This window comes from Lichenostomus cassidix, chromosome 2 (assembly GCF_008360975.1).
Source record: "Lichenostomus cassidix isolate B80296 chromosome 2, HeHo_3.0, whole genome shotgun sequence".
In the NCBI taxonomy this organism is placed as follows: domain Eukaryota; kingdom Metazoa; phylum Chordata; class Aves; order Passeriformes; family Meliphagidae; genus Lichenostomus; species Lichenostomus cassidix.
In genome coordinates, this window is record NC_139482.1 from 125,364,477 (window position 1) to 125,381,402 (window position 16,926).

The 16,926-nt window shown below is 38.9% G+C and overlaps 2 protein-coding genes across 7 annotated transcripts in view; one reads left to right on the plus strand and one right to left on the minus strand.

The window, feature by feature from the left end:
* Window positions 1-269: 269 nt before the first annotated feature.
* On the minus strand, window positions 270-14,011 carry RMDN1 (regulator of microtubule dynamics 1). The gene is made up of 10 exons (XM_085053145.1): window positions 13,756-14,011; window positions 13,002-13,113; window positions 10,243-10,330; window positions 9,098-9,257; window positions 8,318-8,407; window positions 7,665-7,720; window positions 5,530-5,617; window positions 3,894-3,924; window positions 2,511-2,644; window positions 270-468 (listed from the first exon to the last, which is right to left on the minus strand). Exons 1-10 carry the CDS (start codon window positions 13,873-13,875, stop codon window positions 430-432), a joined length of 918 nt encoding a protein of 305 aa, XP_084909271.1. The 5' UTR covers window positions 13,876-14,011; the 3' UTR covers window positions 270-429.
* Window positions 14,012-14,077: 66 nt separating this feature from the next.
* The window catches only part of CPNE3 (copine 3), a 29,089-nt gene continuing 26,240 nt past the window's right edge, over window positions 14,078-16,926 (plus strand). For 2 of the 6 annotated variants that reach the window (XM_085053139.1, XM_085053144.1), the window contains exon 1: window positions 14,078-14,177. The gene's annotated coding sequence lies outside the window, so the exon portion shown is untranslated. The other 4 variants (XM_085053140.1, XM_085053142.1, XM_085053143.1 and 1 more) reach the window with 3 other exon arrangements.

Genomic DNA, 16,926 nt, shown 5'->3' on the forward strand with positions numbered 1-16,926 from the left:
TACTCTTGAAGGCCATTGAACCTCACATAAATACACTGTAGAAAAAATTGTAGGATTGTAATTATGTCATGACCCTGTCCCTCCTTTCTTTAAACTTACGCTAGTCATGTTTCATATTATTCCTCATAAATAACTTGTAGTTTAAAAGTGTAAAAAACTTCATTGAAAACCTGTGCAATTATTCTCCCAGCCTTTTCTGTCTAAATACAGACACTGCTTGTCCATGAAGCCCCCTTCATTCCCACGTAAATCAAGACAGGATTGCATAATGAAAGATCTTCTAGTTGAGAGTTTAATAGAAATGAGAAGGAGATAGAAGGTCTGGGCTGTACTTTTATTAATAGCTTCAATAAACCAAAGTAGTATCTGGGGCCTTTTTCCTATGCTGCTCAAACCTGAGGCACTGAATTTCCATTACCTTGTTTCTTCTTATATAGAATTAAGCAGCTCCACAGCTTCTTTCTGAACCTGAAAGAAATAAATGTAACAAAACAGTGCCAGGTAGTTGCAAGTGCTCCTAGCAAAACTTGCCTCACAAGCACCCAAATGTTTCACTGCAGTTACAGTAATTCAGAACACTCCTAGGACTAGTAATTTTTCTTCTGTAGTTCAAAATGCTTAGTACTTGAATAGGAATAAAACACTTAAGCCAGTGTCTTCAGTGTAATTCCCTTACTATATAAACTAAGTTTATTTGTATTGAATACAGATATTTGCTCTTGATTTGCTGTAGTCCAATAGCAGCATGTAGGAAGTTGTCCTACTTCTAAACATACCCAACCAACCTAGGGTTTTCAACACTGGATTGTGACTAAGAAGTGTGAGACCATTTCTGAGGCTCTTCATGCCTAAGGTTTATGGCTAAAACCTAATAAAATTTTAATATTATCTCTAACATTCAAATTAAACCCCTCCAACAACAAACTGAGCAACAAAAAGATCTCAACACCTTCTCCTCCTTCTTCAAACCACAAAAAGACTTCCATCCCAATAAACTTCTGGTAGTGGCATGGCAAACCATGCAGATAAGGTAAGCCAGATACCTCTGAGTATCTGCAGTAACAAATGTTTAGAAAACCCAGTTATGCTGAGAAAGAATTAAAATTTCTTTGCACAGGCCAGTTTCCTTCATAGTGGACTATCAAGTCTAGTTCCCAATGAACTTTGCATTTTACACATTCACCCAGATTATGGGGAGAATCCCACCTCTGTCAGTTCAGCAGCTCTGCACCCCTCTAAGATTATGAAATCGATGTTTCTACCAGGAGGCAACAAGTAGCTGAAGGAGATCAGCAGTTTAACAACTTGGCTACTACATAAAATTCACTCCTGACTATTCCTTTTGTAGGGTTCCTAAAGAAAAACAAGCTTTTGGGATCACTGGTTTCACATGTGCCTCCAGCTACTAGTAGCTGTCAGAAGAACTAACCAATTTCATACACAGCTAAGACCATTACTCCTTTAGGCTTTTAAATTCCTGTACATTTTGCAAGGCACTGGAGGAAAGTAAGAGTCATATACCCACTGAAAGATGTTACTGAAAGAACTCACTTTTGGAAGAAACAATTTGAGCCTTACTAGAGAATCTGCAGCACGATTCTGAAACACTACCTCAGTAGTGTTTTTTCTGAGGTAGGAAATGCAAAATCCTACCAGAGTACTTCTTATTTTAGGACATTCAGAATGTATGGACATTCAGAATGTGCACCTCAATTGCAGCTAAATGCAAAATGAAATAGAGGTCAAGCAGCCGTAAGAAAAATCAATTGGAAATGAGGCTTTGTTCATTGTGATGCTAACAGGATTGTTTATGAAAGGTAACTGCAATTGCTTTGGTTTATACTGAATGCATTATCAGGTATGAACAAGTCTAATGGATTACCTCCTGAGGAAGCACTTTGAATGTTTAGGTAGCAGATGCCTACCCTCCACACCAGAATCCTTCTGAGCAGTTTCAAAGGTCAATTAAGTGACTCATGTCATCTAGCACTGGAGATCTGCTGTCAAGGATACATTACCTTAATCTGTTTTATTCAGATAATCTGAATCTCTCCCCAGTGGCCTGGAAAGGACTGCAGTGTTAAGGTTTGGGTATATCCGTGTGTTACCCTTGTGTTCATTTGATTGTTAGCTCTTCCAAAATCAGATTCCTACCTTGCCCATTTCAGGCATATGAAGTGAATCTGTGTTCACACAGAAATAGGCTAGTGCAGGTGCCTGCCTGAACTTCAGCAACACAGCTAAGGCCGGGTTGTTGTTATCACTACAAAGATAACATGAAGAAAAAAAGGTAACGGTTCTCCACTATGAATAAAACAGAGTATTTCCAACCACTGTTTTCAGAGGTGACTAGTAACATACTAGGATTTTTTGGGGTTGATGTAATTCTGAATTACAGGTGCCAAACTATAAATACCTCTGCATTGATTTCAGGAAACATTCCCCTGCCATGATGTCACACATGTTGGGTACAATATATGACTGTACTATAACAGTTCTTAACTTCCTACCTGTTTGTCCTCCTCTGTCTGTGCAGGATACTCCTTCGCTTTGCTTAACCACAGAAGTGCCATCTTCTTATTGTTTAGCTTCAAGTATGTTTTCCCCAAAAAGAGCAAATTTTTGCTGTAGAAATTTGGATCAGCTGTATTGAGAAAAGCTATAAATGAGAATCAGCAGCACCTTATACTTTGATACTATATACTACACTTTGATACTTTTTTCAGAAAACATACAGTAGTTTGGCACTGGATCAGAAAAAGTCAATGTAAAACTTTCACTTGCCAGACTTTGGTCTCATATATAATTATATTAACTAGCAGCTTGTTAGTTAATATATTAAATGACATAACAAGCAAAGGACTAAGCTTAATGCCTAACAGCTTTGCTTTGCAGATTTTGGGCTTTTCTGGACCTATTGGTACAACAGGCTATGCAACCAGCTTAGCAGGTATAGGTAAGGGCAAATGAAGGGAAAATTTGTATCCACACTGAACATTTTTTAAGGAGAAATTTAAAAGTTGCTTTTACAAACCATCACTCATTATTAAAGACTAGTCTTGTATTTAATTAATAAAAATTATTAATTAAATATTTGGAAGATCTAACATTAATAAAGACTGTTCATACTTATAGCACAGGTTTTCTCTGCTGCTGGATTTAAGATCAAGTTTCAAAATACATGGAGGTGTTTTGGAGGCAAATTTTGAGATGAAGTTCACTGTTCACAGCTGCATTACTTGACACTCAGGGAAAGACACACTATGCTGATTTAACTATGTACAAATCATTCATAGAACACTGTCTTCCCTTGTCTTCTTTATCTTTCTCCTAGTCAGTTTTGCTTATGGCTTCATTCTTGGAGAAACAACAAATTTGTATTTTATTTTATATCATGGACAGTTTAACTGTCACATTGGCACTCTGATCATACCTGCTGAAATAATAAAAAGTATTTTTCTGTTGTTCTATTTAGAATACAGACTTTTGAACTTTAAGAAAATTCTGAAAAAGTAACACAAAGTCACTTTTCTGGTTTCTTCTGCCGCCCTGTACTCAAATTGAATTCCTTGGGGAAGAGTAATTTATTCTCAGCAAGTCACAAATTTCACTTTAATACTTATTCTGAAAGACTTTCACATTACACTGTGATGTATACTAAGTGTGTAACATAGTTAATAAAGTGTGTAACATACTTTTAAGTATCTCTGATGAAATGTTCCAATGTAAGAGCCCAGTGTGTTGACTGGCCCACCATGTTTTTCAGCTGATCATATGCTACTGTGTTGGGTTTGGTGGCTACAGCTATTAAGGTGATACTGATAGCTAGATGTTTACTGCAGGTCATCATTCCTGAAACATCTTTTTCAGTCAGAAAAAGCCACAAGTATTACCTTCTTCTGCCATGTGGAAGTAACGAAGAGCCTGTTAAAGACAAAGTTGTATTCTTTAAAGTGGAGCATAAACTCAACATAATAGTCAGACTAGAGCCTTAGGCACATAGCTGAAGAAGGAGTTCCTGTCCATGATCTTATTGTCACTAGTTCAGCATGCTACTGATGGTTCTCATTCAATGTACAATTAGATTTGACATTATCTCAAAAGAACTAGTACTTACAGAACTATCCCCCTACCACTTTTTCCATAAGTACAGTACCTCCTCTTAGCTCCTACCAAACTTGTGTTTTTCCAGTTCAACTTGTCATGATAATTTTGAATTTTATTTATACTATTCAGCACATCTGAAGTTTTGCTCATTCATTTCTCATGTATAAATTTAATAGATGGAACAAATCCTGTGATTTGGGTCATTAATGAATATTTGAGAGAGGACTCCCATTAGGGCACCAGTTAGTACGCTCTGACATGAAGAATGAGGACAAACATCTATGAAATGCACACATTTTTCAACTAGTTTCCCATCCTGCACATACGAAATTTCAGTCCATCCCTACCTTTTTCTAATGGTACTAGTTGGAGGGAAAACACTCTCACAGAACTTGGAAGTGTGGATGTATCTACAGAACAGATTTTGTACTGAAACTGCAGAAGTCTTACCAGTACAAGTTTACTTCTTCAGGAACTTAAGGTGCTACAGAACTGGGTGCTGGGACTGGCATGATTCTGCAGTATTTGAAATCCTGGCTGACACTTTGTATTCTTCTGAGAGTGATTTTTCAGCAAAGTTTGTGAGCTTGACATTCCATTAAAAAGTTTTATTTCTTTTTCAATCAGCTCTTAAATTGCTTTCTGTGTAACAGCAAGCAGCCTTCTACAATTACTTTCTAATGACTCCTGCCCCCCTCACCTTAAGAGAGCAAAACAGTTACTGGTTGCTCTAAACAAAGATTGTAACAGCTCTAAACAAATATTATAACAGCTGCAGCAAACTCTCCTATTACCAATTTAATTGTGAAGTTTCTATATATGTATGGGTGTTTAAATAAGATGCACGTTGTTTTAAAAGATTAACATCTGGACAGTATGTCTTAAGAGTGCATGACAGAAGGAATCTTCATAGAAAAGATGAAAAAAAGTACTTTCAACTGAAAAAAACCCACACCGTGTGTGACCAGAGAATGAAAGGATATTTGTTCATGTTAAGTAACAAAGCAAGCTGTTGCTTTTTGCTTTTAATAAGGGGACAAATTCTATTAAGACTAGCAGGTAAGTACATGGCATAACACTACCATATAAATCATCAGCACTGGACTTGTACAGACAGCAATCTGCAACGGAGTACAACATTAAATACAAAGTATGTTACATATAGCTTATTTTCTAATGTACAAACTACATGAAAGAATTCTCACTATTCTGTGTGTGCTACAGCTGAAGAAAATGAAAAGGTTTTTATGTTTTTAGATATCCCTTACTCTCCTGTTATATTCTCATTTTATTATTGACAGTTGTAAGCTCACCTCCATGCTTATTCCATAAGCAGAATCAGCTTTGTCGGGAAAATAAATAAAACTGTATCATCCACTTTATGGGGGAAATAATAATCTGTGAAACACTTTTATACTGTACCTCTTGAAATGTGGAGGTTGGTGGTGTGGCAAACAGTGTCGCAGCTATTTTTCTTTGGTACCATGGCATCTCAGCAAAGGAGTAACACCTGAAGCAAAAATAAACATTTATGTGTATCCTTCACATTTCTCTTGTTTTCAAGCAAGTCTCCTAATTGTTGTTGGACATAAAAACTGGATGTCATAATTGCTGATTCCAAGAGTCAAAACTGCAGGCACACTGCAAGTTCTGTAAGCATGTTCTTACATCAGAACAAGAAAGTAGCAAGATGTTTGAAGCTGCTACTGAACAAGTTTTGGTGTGTGTTTTACTGGGAACTAACTACATTAGGTAAAACTGGTACAGTTACTAAGCATGAGACAGATTTTGAGCTTGAATGATTTTAATGATTTATGTGTATTTTTTTCTAATGTGTTTGCAAAAACAGCACAACTGAGCAATGTTATTGCCTTACCTCAACACTACTTTGCTTTTCTCAATTATTAATAAAAAGCAGATCTGCAGTACATTCCTGAGACTCTGATCTATAAGAATGAAAATAAATTCAATAATCAAACCAGTGTGTTCTAGGCTAAGCCATGCTATGCTGTTTGCCTATCTACTAAATAACAGGTAATCAATCAATCACCTATCTTATTGGTGCTGGAATGATTAAACATTTGTAAGCATTTCAAGTGCACAGAACACTCTGGGTGTAAACATTAAACAATCCTATTCACTTTAGTAGGCTCCCACAATGAGTTTACAATTGTTATTCACAGTGTAAAATAGAGCATTCTACAGGAGGTGAAAAATTAATAATTGTACATGTTTGGAGGAGAGTAGGGCAAGATGTGGAATACACAGTCTGAGCTGAAATTCTGTCATTGGATGTGCCTTATAAGAAAGAGGTTCAGTCCAGGATAGACTAGAAAGAGAGAGGAGAAAAATACTCAAGAATTCACTGATACCAAATGCCAGTTTCTGATCAAGATGGCTCTGGCATTCAGTAATGACTATATTTAAATATACAACATGGGAATATTTTAGAGCCAAAAGCAGTATTAATCTCACATTTCTGATCATCTTTTCTAATTTTCCTTAGGAACAATGTCCTAAGTACTTTCCAGAACGAGCTTCCTATCTCAAAATGACCTTGAGGCTTAGTCAGTTGGTAGCATATACTTCTGTTTAGAAATCTGGACTACTGCCATTGTTAGATCACGTGGGAATGAATGGTAGATGCTGAAAAAACAAAGTTTCTAAAACAGTAAAAATCTCTGGAGCAGTAGATTGTTTTCTTTGATACTCAGGAGTCAAAAAAACCACAGAGAAACTGACTCTGGTTTTTAGTAGTTTTTCAGCTGAAAATACACTGCCTTTCTTTATTTTCAATCTCTCAATCCTACAATAGAGATTTCCTGTAAAACAATGTAACGCCTTTGTTCTTTTTCAGAAAAATAACCAAAAGTGCTGTCTGGAGTCTCTCACTAGCACATAGACAATATTACTTTCCATCACACCACTTGCACACAATACCCTGGTCAGTATGGGAAGTTCTATTTCCGGACCATTAGCCTGCTATGTAACAGTAATTCTTAGTACCATTTTCACTGGGCAGTAAATTCAATTTCAAAGACTTTTTGTTAATACATACACATTTATAAGCTCCCTTTACTTAATTTTACTTTTAAAATACAGTATCATGACAGATAGTAACAGAAATATTTTAGGAATACATCTCACTTTTGACAGCTTTTCCAAGATTTTATTAAATTGCAGCCATCACTGAAATTCAGCACTGAGTTTTGACTCCATTCACGCAGTCCAGAACAAAATGAACACTACTTGCTATCACTGATGCCCACTATGGATTCTGTGAAGCAAACTTAACATCTGCAAAATGAGTTTTTAGTATTTCCATACAAATAAATTAAACAAACAATTATTTTTCATCCTTTTGAACTGCGTAAGATTTAACAGCTAGATGTTTTCAAAGCATGACATCCTATACCTGTTGAGTATGTTTTTGTGCTTGCATCAATTACAAGCACATTCTAAATTGTTCCAACCAGTTCTGCAATTCATGCAAAATATTTTATACTCCTGCATTTTTCTTTGGCATGTGCTAACTTTAATTTGAAAATACATCTTACCAAACCCCTATGAGATGAATTGTTGTAGCATCTTTTGGATTCAGTTCAACGGCTCTCTGATGAGGGGAGAAAAAAAACAACACAATATATAAGGAAGTTGTTCTGACACGTGGATTAAAACACATTTAAAAACACATTATTTATTCAGTTCACAACTAAAGCAGCTCATATCCAAAAATCTGATGATACTGACAGATGTCTAAGCACTTCTCTTTAGTAGGTCATTAAAAGTTGCATTTGAGACTTGGCGTGTTCAGATTTTGATATAATCTCTGGTGATATGAAATTAGTAGTCCTTTATCTTCTCCAGTATTTGTCCTTTACTGTTACATAATCCACAGTTAAAAGGACAGCCACACAGCCATTTCTCAATATCACAGTTACACTTGATCTAGTCCTAAGAGGTGTCTAAAGCACTTCATCTATTTCAAGACTCCCTTCTAAAGGGACTTAGTTTACTGCAGGAGAGAATTTGTAGTAATTGTTTCTGAGGCATTTCTGGAGCATACGTCACAGTAACCCACAAAACAAAGTGCTACAAGAAGTCTGAACAGAAGTACACTTTAGGTATTTCACCAAAAATTAGTTACCAGCTGTCACATAACCTGTGTACTGGACACACTAATATTGTCATGTGCAAAAAAAAGCATTACCTGGAAGTGCTCTTTGATGATAACAGCATTTCCAATTTTAGTCTTGATTCCTTCATAGTCTCCAACATCACTGAGACAAATTCCATACCACTGTAATGCAAATAACAAAAACATTTAATACAGCACTATATTATTATATATTATACAGCACTGTATTATATTAAAAATGTACTATTATTTTTTTAAAAATGTGCAACCAGAACAGCTGCCACCACCACAAATGATAACAAGCAAGAAGCATTTGTTGTGAACAGCTCAAGCAACATCAGAGCAAGCTGCTGGTCTGCATGTGTAATGGAATAAACGTCCTCTTCTGATCCAAGATGCCAAGGAAAGTGATTACACTTTGCTACCTCTTTGCCTGTGAGAAAAGCAGCACCAAAAATAAAGGGCAGAATGAAGCCAGGGCCTGCAATTTCCAGTGGAACTCTACAAAGCCCAGAAACAGCATGCTCAAAGTGGGACATGTACAACATTTTTAAGGCTACATTGGGGCAGGAGGAGCTGATTACATCGGCTGTAATCACCCTAATCAGTCACCTCTCTCCATGGTCCTGCACACACTGAATCAGAAATGTTTCTGTTTCTCTAGAGGAAGTTTACCTGAAAAAACCTGAACTCAGCTATTCCACAAAAGTTAGGGAGAGCTGTAAGTCTCATTCATTCTCAACTGCAAAGTTAAATTATGCTGAAGTTTGCTAATACAGCACAGTGACATTTGTTCTGGTTTCCATAAGCAGAAATCAACAAACGTGATTTCGGTTATTTTGCATGGCTCACCTTGTGTGCTGCAAAATTTGATTCATTTTTTTCAAGTGCCTTTTTTGCATACTCAAGGGAGTCATATGTCAGTTGTTTCTTCTCCTCTGCAGAAGTGCCACCAAGCTGAGCCAGATCTCTTGATGACCGCGCCAGCCGCCATAACAACTCTGCGTCATCACTGATTAGAAACACAAACACTCATGTTTTAAAACAGTCAGGGAAACAAAGCAAAGGTTTGAAAGGAATCTTTCAAAGTGTATCTCAAGTGGGTGATAAGACAACTGTGTATCATTTGTCATGCTATGGTATGTACAAGCCCAAGGTAACAAACAGCAAATGAAAGCCCACCATTATAGACTGTCTGACAATACCTTTGTTCTGCCATTCTGGTATGCAAAGCAAACAAATCTGCAAGAAAAGTCTTTGTTTTCTCAAAAAAACCCCAACAAATAAACAGAAAACCCCAAAAAAATAAAAAAAACCCAACAGATTTAAAAAACCCCAATGGTACCACTCCAAACACCAGAAGGAAAAGGTGGGCTGCTCTGTTCTTAGCTACATGGTATTATTTCTGCTGATTTTTATTGATGTTTACTTGGAATACTTAAAAAATTGTGCATCTTTTTTCCCTGTAATTGTACTTAAATTATTAAATTCTTCCTAGAAAAACAGTGAAAAAACAGATTAGCCACACCACCAACACATAAGCCCATATATTTATGTATTTATTTACATCACCTTATAAAATGGTGCACAGTAGGTTATAACCAAAGCTAAAGGATCTTAAGCTTTCTTTTGTTAACATACTGTTATGGAACACTTGCTTGCACTTCACTATACTTTAGATAACTACCATTTTAATTTTGGCTTACTATTTTAATAGAAACTTTATGGAGTCTTTCAGAATTTTTGCAGCATATTTTAAGGGATTCAAACAAGCAGAACTGAAAAACTTGAGGGTTAACCCTCACCTTCCACAATTACCATTTCTTTCTTCATTCATTTTTCCAGTAGGAGGAAAAAGATCACAAGTCCTTCTTTCCTACTTACATAAGGGTGAAAAATAGGTTCTTCAGCGTTCTACAGTGAGAGTATTAGTTGAAAAACTGATACAGAAGAGCACAGTAAAGAAGCCACAGTAATGTCCCAAGGCAATGAAGTACCTATCTTTATGCTGAACCAGCAACCGATACAGCTTTTCAGTTTCTCCACTCCCATACAGGTAGTCTGCTTGTTCTATCACATCTTCCACTTATGAAGGAATTAAAGTTGAGGAAACAGAAGAACAAATCACAGTTAATTAGGACATTATCACCAAAACATTTCAGAGCAAGACAACCTAGCTGAAAATGATGTAGCTCATTTTTTGACCATCATTTCAAGTAACTTACAGGCACAGCAGGATTGAGTAAGCATCATGCACAATGCACAACTAGGATGAGAATCTGTGCCTCTCCTGTGAAACTACAAGCTTTCAGCAAGACAGCTTTGGATGCTTAATAGATTTACCATTCAAAGGTGGCTTTCTCAGTGAATCAGACAACTAGAAATAAATTATTTTTTAACTTGTGAAAATGGCAGAAAAGAAAAAAAATATATGGAAAATGGACCAGGAGGGCAAGTACAGCAGCGATTTGAGAGTAACAAAGCCCCTCCATTAGTATATGTAGAGAATTTAAATTTAATAATAACAATGAAAAAAAGCCCAACTTTAAAAAATATTCTGCATTCTCAGTATTACTCCACAGTTTTCCCAGAGTATTACTGCAGTTTGAGTGAGTCTCATTACTTACTCACAAGCCAAAACAAAACATTGCTTAAAGGTTTTCTGACTGAAGTCCTTTGGATTTTCCAACTCCAAAGGACTCCAAACACAACTCCAAAATATAGTTAATCTACTGCAACTCCTGTGTATTCAAGATACTAAAAGCAAAAATAATCTTGAAAATCAGAATCAGCTTTATAGAGTATCAATTTATGAACTAAGCACCATTATTTTTATGATACTTCCTTTTTCTAGAAAATACTTTAAAACACAACAGAGGTCGGGGAATATAATTTCCACAACTGGATTAATATAATAATATATCAATATAACAATATATAAACAAATTTAGTACTTAGAACAGTGTACAGGAAACAGAACTATCAAACACCACACAATATAGGATTATAGAATGAGTACAGATGGAATTAGAAGGAAAAATACCCATAGGGGAGCAGGTAGATAATTCTGTTTAAGTATGTAACTGTACAGGAGATGAACAAACTCCAAGTTTACTCTTCTGCCAACATTAAAGCATCAAAAAATTACCTTTTAAGTCAAAAGCCTTGTCTAATTTTTTACAGACCTTTTACCTACGCTTATTGTCTCTTTGGTATTAGTCCTGGGTCCATGATCAAACTTATAAGTCAAAACATAAGCTCTAACCCCCTTCATAAAAATGAAGCATGTTTATCAGGTTTCCTTTTTCAAGTTACCTAGTAAATATGGTAGCTATGTTTAAAGGCAGGAGAGTTTTCTTTACAGAAGAAGCAAAACATTGAAAGTTACTGAGCACAAAAACCTCCTTTTCAGCTTAAAAAGATCCTAGAATATAAATCAGTGCATTCTGGATAATTTTTAACCTTGCTGTCTGTAAATGTCTTCTTTCAACCTTTTCAAAGATAACGATCTATGTGGACTTTGGATTTGAGTGTTCAAAATGAGCTTTGTGGTACATTTTCAGTATTATCTTCACTAAACTATTCCATGTGCTTGCTGACCTGAGCAGTACTAACATATCTAATGACTAAGTGCTCAGAACTTAAAACTTCTGAATGCATTTCCCACAAGGTGTTTTATGCAAATTACTATACTTTTATTAATTCAGAGTATTTTTCAGGTATTTCTATATTACCCTTATTTTCACCACATTTATTACATGTCTTGCACAGAAAGCCTGTCAGCATTGCTTTTCTTGGCAATATAAATGTCAGATTCAAGTGGAAACACTGAAAAGACCAAAGGCAACTAAGTGGTGTTATGCTGCTCATGAGAAACCATGAATTCTTTATTCCTCATTATTGTTACTTATTTCTGTACTGAGTAGCTATGTGAAATCTACTCACTGATGCTCCTTCTGCTATAGCACATGAAACAGCTCCTTATCCATTCAAAAATTTATTGTCTGAATTTTTATTTCTATATGGATAAGCACCTAAGATGTTCCTCTTTTTGAGACACAGAGAAACAGGTTACCCGAAGTGGTTACTACCTCAACTATGCAGTAAGCATGCATCCAGTTAGGCTCACTCTGAAAATCCTTATTTGCCATGTGACAGACAAGTTCTAAGCCTGCAACAATATCTTTTAAGATACTGTTACTGTCCTTCCCACAGTGAGACTATCCTTATTCAAAGGTTATGAAAAGATATTTTACCACCTCTTACATTGTTTTCTGGTAGGTAAACCAAGGCTTTGCTTCCCCTGTTTAGTGTTACAGAAGTAGAACACATTTCTCAATTTTGTATGAAGCACTATCTTGGTGTTGCTCAACTAGATTAAGCAGGAATCACACTGTGTTCATACTGAAAACCTGAACTAACTAAAGTTTCTAGAAATAGATTAAGTCTTGGTGTGCATTCCTAACACACCCATATCTTTTCAGACTGGGCAGCAATTTAGTTATCATACACCTTGTGCACCTGACAGGATAAGCTACTAGATCTCCTTTCAGTGACACCTGAAATAATCACTTGTTGAAGTGCTACAAGGCCACCCATAACCAATTCAAAACCATCCTATCACGAAATGACACTGCATGCAGTCTTAATGGAAAAAATCAGAAGCATGACACTGTTTTCCTTTACAATTGTGGAACCAAAAATTTGAAGTTCCACATCAGAATAACCAAAATACTTCAAAATTTGAAAATATTACCTTTGAAGCTTGCACGAACCTCAGCAAAGCCAGAAATCAGCTTATGAGCTTCATAAACCAAAACAGACCCTGCTGAAAGCACAACCCCCGTCTGAAGGCTTTTTCTAAGCACCTGTGTAGAATCGTAAGACAGGTATTAATGAACATTATCACTTCCGGTTAAAAAGGGATTTTCTTGTCTGTATGACCAGTTATATTTCAGATTTCGAACACAGGAAAGACCAAAATGTTAAAAAACCCTCATAAGACAAAACGCCACTTCATCAGCAGAGTATTTTAAGTATATTCAACAGGAGCTAACGATTACGCTTAAGAACATGAACAGAGCTCGTGTTATACTGAATATAAACCATTAAGTGCGAAGCAAACACAAGGTAGGGAGCAAAAACCAAACCCGTGTTGCTCAAGCGAGCACAGCGCTCCCGGTTTCGGCACAAACAAGTCCTTCGCTACGCCCGGCGCTGCCGGAGCCTCCGCCCGCCTCCCTCCCTGGCACGGCAGCCCCGCGGAGGCGAGCGGCTGCCACACCCGTGGGAATCACACAGGGAGATGGGGGGAAAAGACCTCTGAGATCATCGGGTCCAACCTACGACCGAACCCCACCACGTCAACTAGACCATGGCACTGCGTGCCGCGTCCAGTCTTTCCTCAAACGCCCCCAGGGACGGTGCCTCCCCAGCCTCCCGGGGCAGCCCATCCCAAGAAGCCCCTGGAAGCGGCCGCGCTGCCCCGCACCGAGCGGCACCCCGGCTACCTCGCTCACCAGCCGCCCGCGGCCCCAAGGGCCACCCATCGCCTCTCGCCGGAGCGCTGTCCCCAGGCCGGCGGGGCCGCGGCGGAAGAACCGCGCCAGCGCCGCCATCAGCTCCGCCATCGCCGCCGCCAGCACCGCCCCCCGCCCGCGGAGGAGCCGCTCCGCCCCGCGGCCCTGCCCGGGCTCGGGGGCACACAAGGGCTACGGCCGCCCGCTCCGCCGGCCAGCCCGCCGTGCCGAGGGCCGGACATTGCGCGGCCAGGCGCCGAGCCACGCCGGGCCCGAGCGGCGGCAGCCCGGGCTGAGGGGCGGGAGGGGCGGCGGGGGCTGTGCGCCTGCGCCCCGGGGCGGGGCGGGGCAGGGCAGGGGGCCGCGCGGGTGTGGCCGCCGCGGGCTCGGGGTGCGGAGGCGCCGCGCTGCAGGTGAGGGTGGGTCGCGCCGCGCCGCTGGCCTGAGGGCTCCGGCGGAGTGCCGGCCCGTGTCCCGCGGGGGCTGCTCTATCGGCCCCTCCGCCTCGTCCAGCGAGAGCCGTGCGGGGCTGGGGCTGCAGGGCAGGGCTCGGGCGTCTGCTATCCCAGCCGTTCCTCCCGCGAAACGTCCCCTGCGGTGCGGCCCCGCTGCCTGCGCCGGGACACGGGAGCGCTGCCAGCCGCCGCTGCTCTGGGGATCGGGGAATCGCTGCCCCAGCGCCGTCCCGCAGGTAGTGGAACTCAGTGAAGTTAAAGTTGTAGGCCTGAAGGTCTGCGTGCTCAGTGCCGATCTCCGTGGCGGTGCAAACACCGCTCTGAAAAGCACCCTGAGCTCTGCGAGAGGAGGCTGTCGAGAGGCAGCATCGTTCCTGAAAACCGCATGCTGTTCGTTCTGAGCTGCTGGTTGAGTGGGTGGTTGTTTTCTTTCTTCACTGTAGTTGCATAATATATACAAGACAAACTTTAGATAACGTTCTTGTTGTCATAACTTACTCCTCCACTAGGGAAAAGTTTAAAATGTGAAACTTCTTCGCTTTTGCTTCCGTACTCCTGTTTTCAAAGTACGTTAAGTGTCCTCAAAGTAAGATGTATTGCCCTGTCTCCACCACTGACATTTTTTTTCCTGGAGGATTATATCCCTGAAATTTCGAGTTAAAGATATTTCTGTGGTGGTGCAAAAAGTTTGTGTAGTAAAAGTAAATAGAGTCAAACTTAACCCCAGCTAGTATTTTTTTTTTCAGTTGGAGCTTTAAGTTTTAACTTTATACGTGTATAATCTGAGAGGTAAGATGTTTCAAAGTGCATGCAGAACACCAACAAGCATTAGGGAAAAAAAAAAGAGAGGAAGATGTTCAAGGAGTAAGAGACAGAGGTCTTTGTGTTTATCTGTTTTGGTGTTAGGACGAATGTAGTGTTTCTATGACAAGTATGTTTGTGTTAAATGTCTTAATCTATACAGTTTCGTTATAGGTGATTGTTAGATTAATTTCAGTTCAGCTATTGAAAGTCTATTTCTGCTAGGCTGAATAACTAAGCTGTTACTAAATATTATCTGCCAGAGTTCCAAAGTAGCAGAATTGGTACAACAGCATTTGTACAGTCTTCTTTTATGCACAAATCATTAATATTTCTCCAGAAATGAATGCTAAAGGGAAGCCAAAATGTTAGGGGAAACAAAACTAAAATCTCAACATTGCACGTATCTGGGGTGGAGTTTAATTTTTTTTTTTTTTTACCTTCATTTGATTTAGGAACAAGTTTCCTAAATGACCATTACCATGGTTTCCTAAAGGAAATACCTTCAGGGACAAAATTAAGGAGTAAGATATTTTCTGTTCTTTCCTGTTTATATTCCTGTGAAAGTCAGGATGATCTTCCAGGATAAGTAATATATGATCAAATTAGTATTTGTGCATATTGGTTCCTGTTAAACCCAACAAAATTACTTCTGTTTTTAGATCAGTTAGGCAGAGATTAATACTGGCCCTGCCTGGCATGACATTTGAAGGTGTGGTGTGGCTTGTGCAAGTAAGTAGACAGGAAGTAGAATTGTGGTGCTGTTTTTTATAATCTTAAAGGTCTTTTCCATCAACTCCGTGATTTTTTTGATTTCTTTGGTTTATCTCTAATGCTGCTTTAGATGAGATAGTTTCTAAGACATTTTGAAAAGGCATTATTAAGTGTTTGAAGGATTTATGAATATAAGAATTTTGGGGCTTGGTTCCTGGATCCGAGCTTCTGTTTAAGAAGTAGTCTTTATTTATTTATACCACTTGCTTCATACTTTGTTCTGTGGTTGAGGGAAGAATGTATCCTGTAGACTGTATCCTGTAGATCCATTCCGTCTCATAGATGGATCAAGTGCATGTTCACTCAGTGCTTTATCAAAGGCACAGTTAGGAGGCAGCTGAGTTAGTTCTAGTTGTGGCAGTTTGCTTCTGGTACTTCCCCCATCCAGAAGAGTTGTTAGAAATTCCTCTTGGTAGATGATTAGCATACGTGCAATTATCTGCTGTTTCCAAGATTGCTGTGTGCCTGTTTTGAGAGTCACTGCCTGTAGGTATGCAGGGCACGAATGATGCCTCCCAGGCACAGGGAATGCTGAGTGCAAGTAGCTGCTGTGATACAGAATGGAAGGGCAGCTGACTGGAGAGCTCTTGGTTTGCGCATAGGAAGGTTTGAAATACATCAGAGCTATAGTAAAGTGCAATTTTGTGATTGTTGGTTTCAAGGTGTAGTTATTGTTTATACTGAGATGGAAAATTATATGCTGGACCACTGTGGGATACTGATTTCATGGACTTTCTTAGGCATTCTTTAGCACTGTAAGGAAGCACAGGTTTCTTAGAGTATAAACAACATTGGGAGCCACTGATTTTGATCTACTTCCTCTAATCCACTGTCACTTTATTGAAAAAAAAAAAAGAAATTAATAGGACAGAACCAGTAATCTGATCTTTGTTCTTAAAATCTTAAAGGACTTTTCTTGCTGGGCTTTTAAAATATTTAATATTTGCTATATTCCTACAAAGGCTCTGAGTTTCTCTTGAGTACTCTTTACAGTGCAGTTTCGTGGACACATAAAGCTGTTTGGCAGGTTATTTATTTTTAGATGAACTGTACTTCCTCAAACCATATGCCTTCAAACCTCTTACGTTGATTGATCTATGGGAATAACAATTCTTGCTTTTGATTTCCTTTC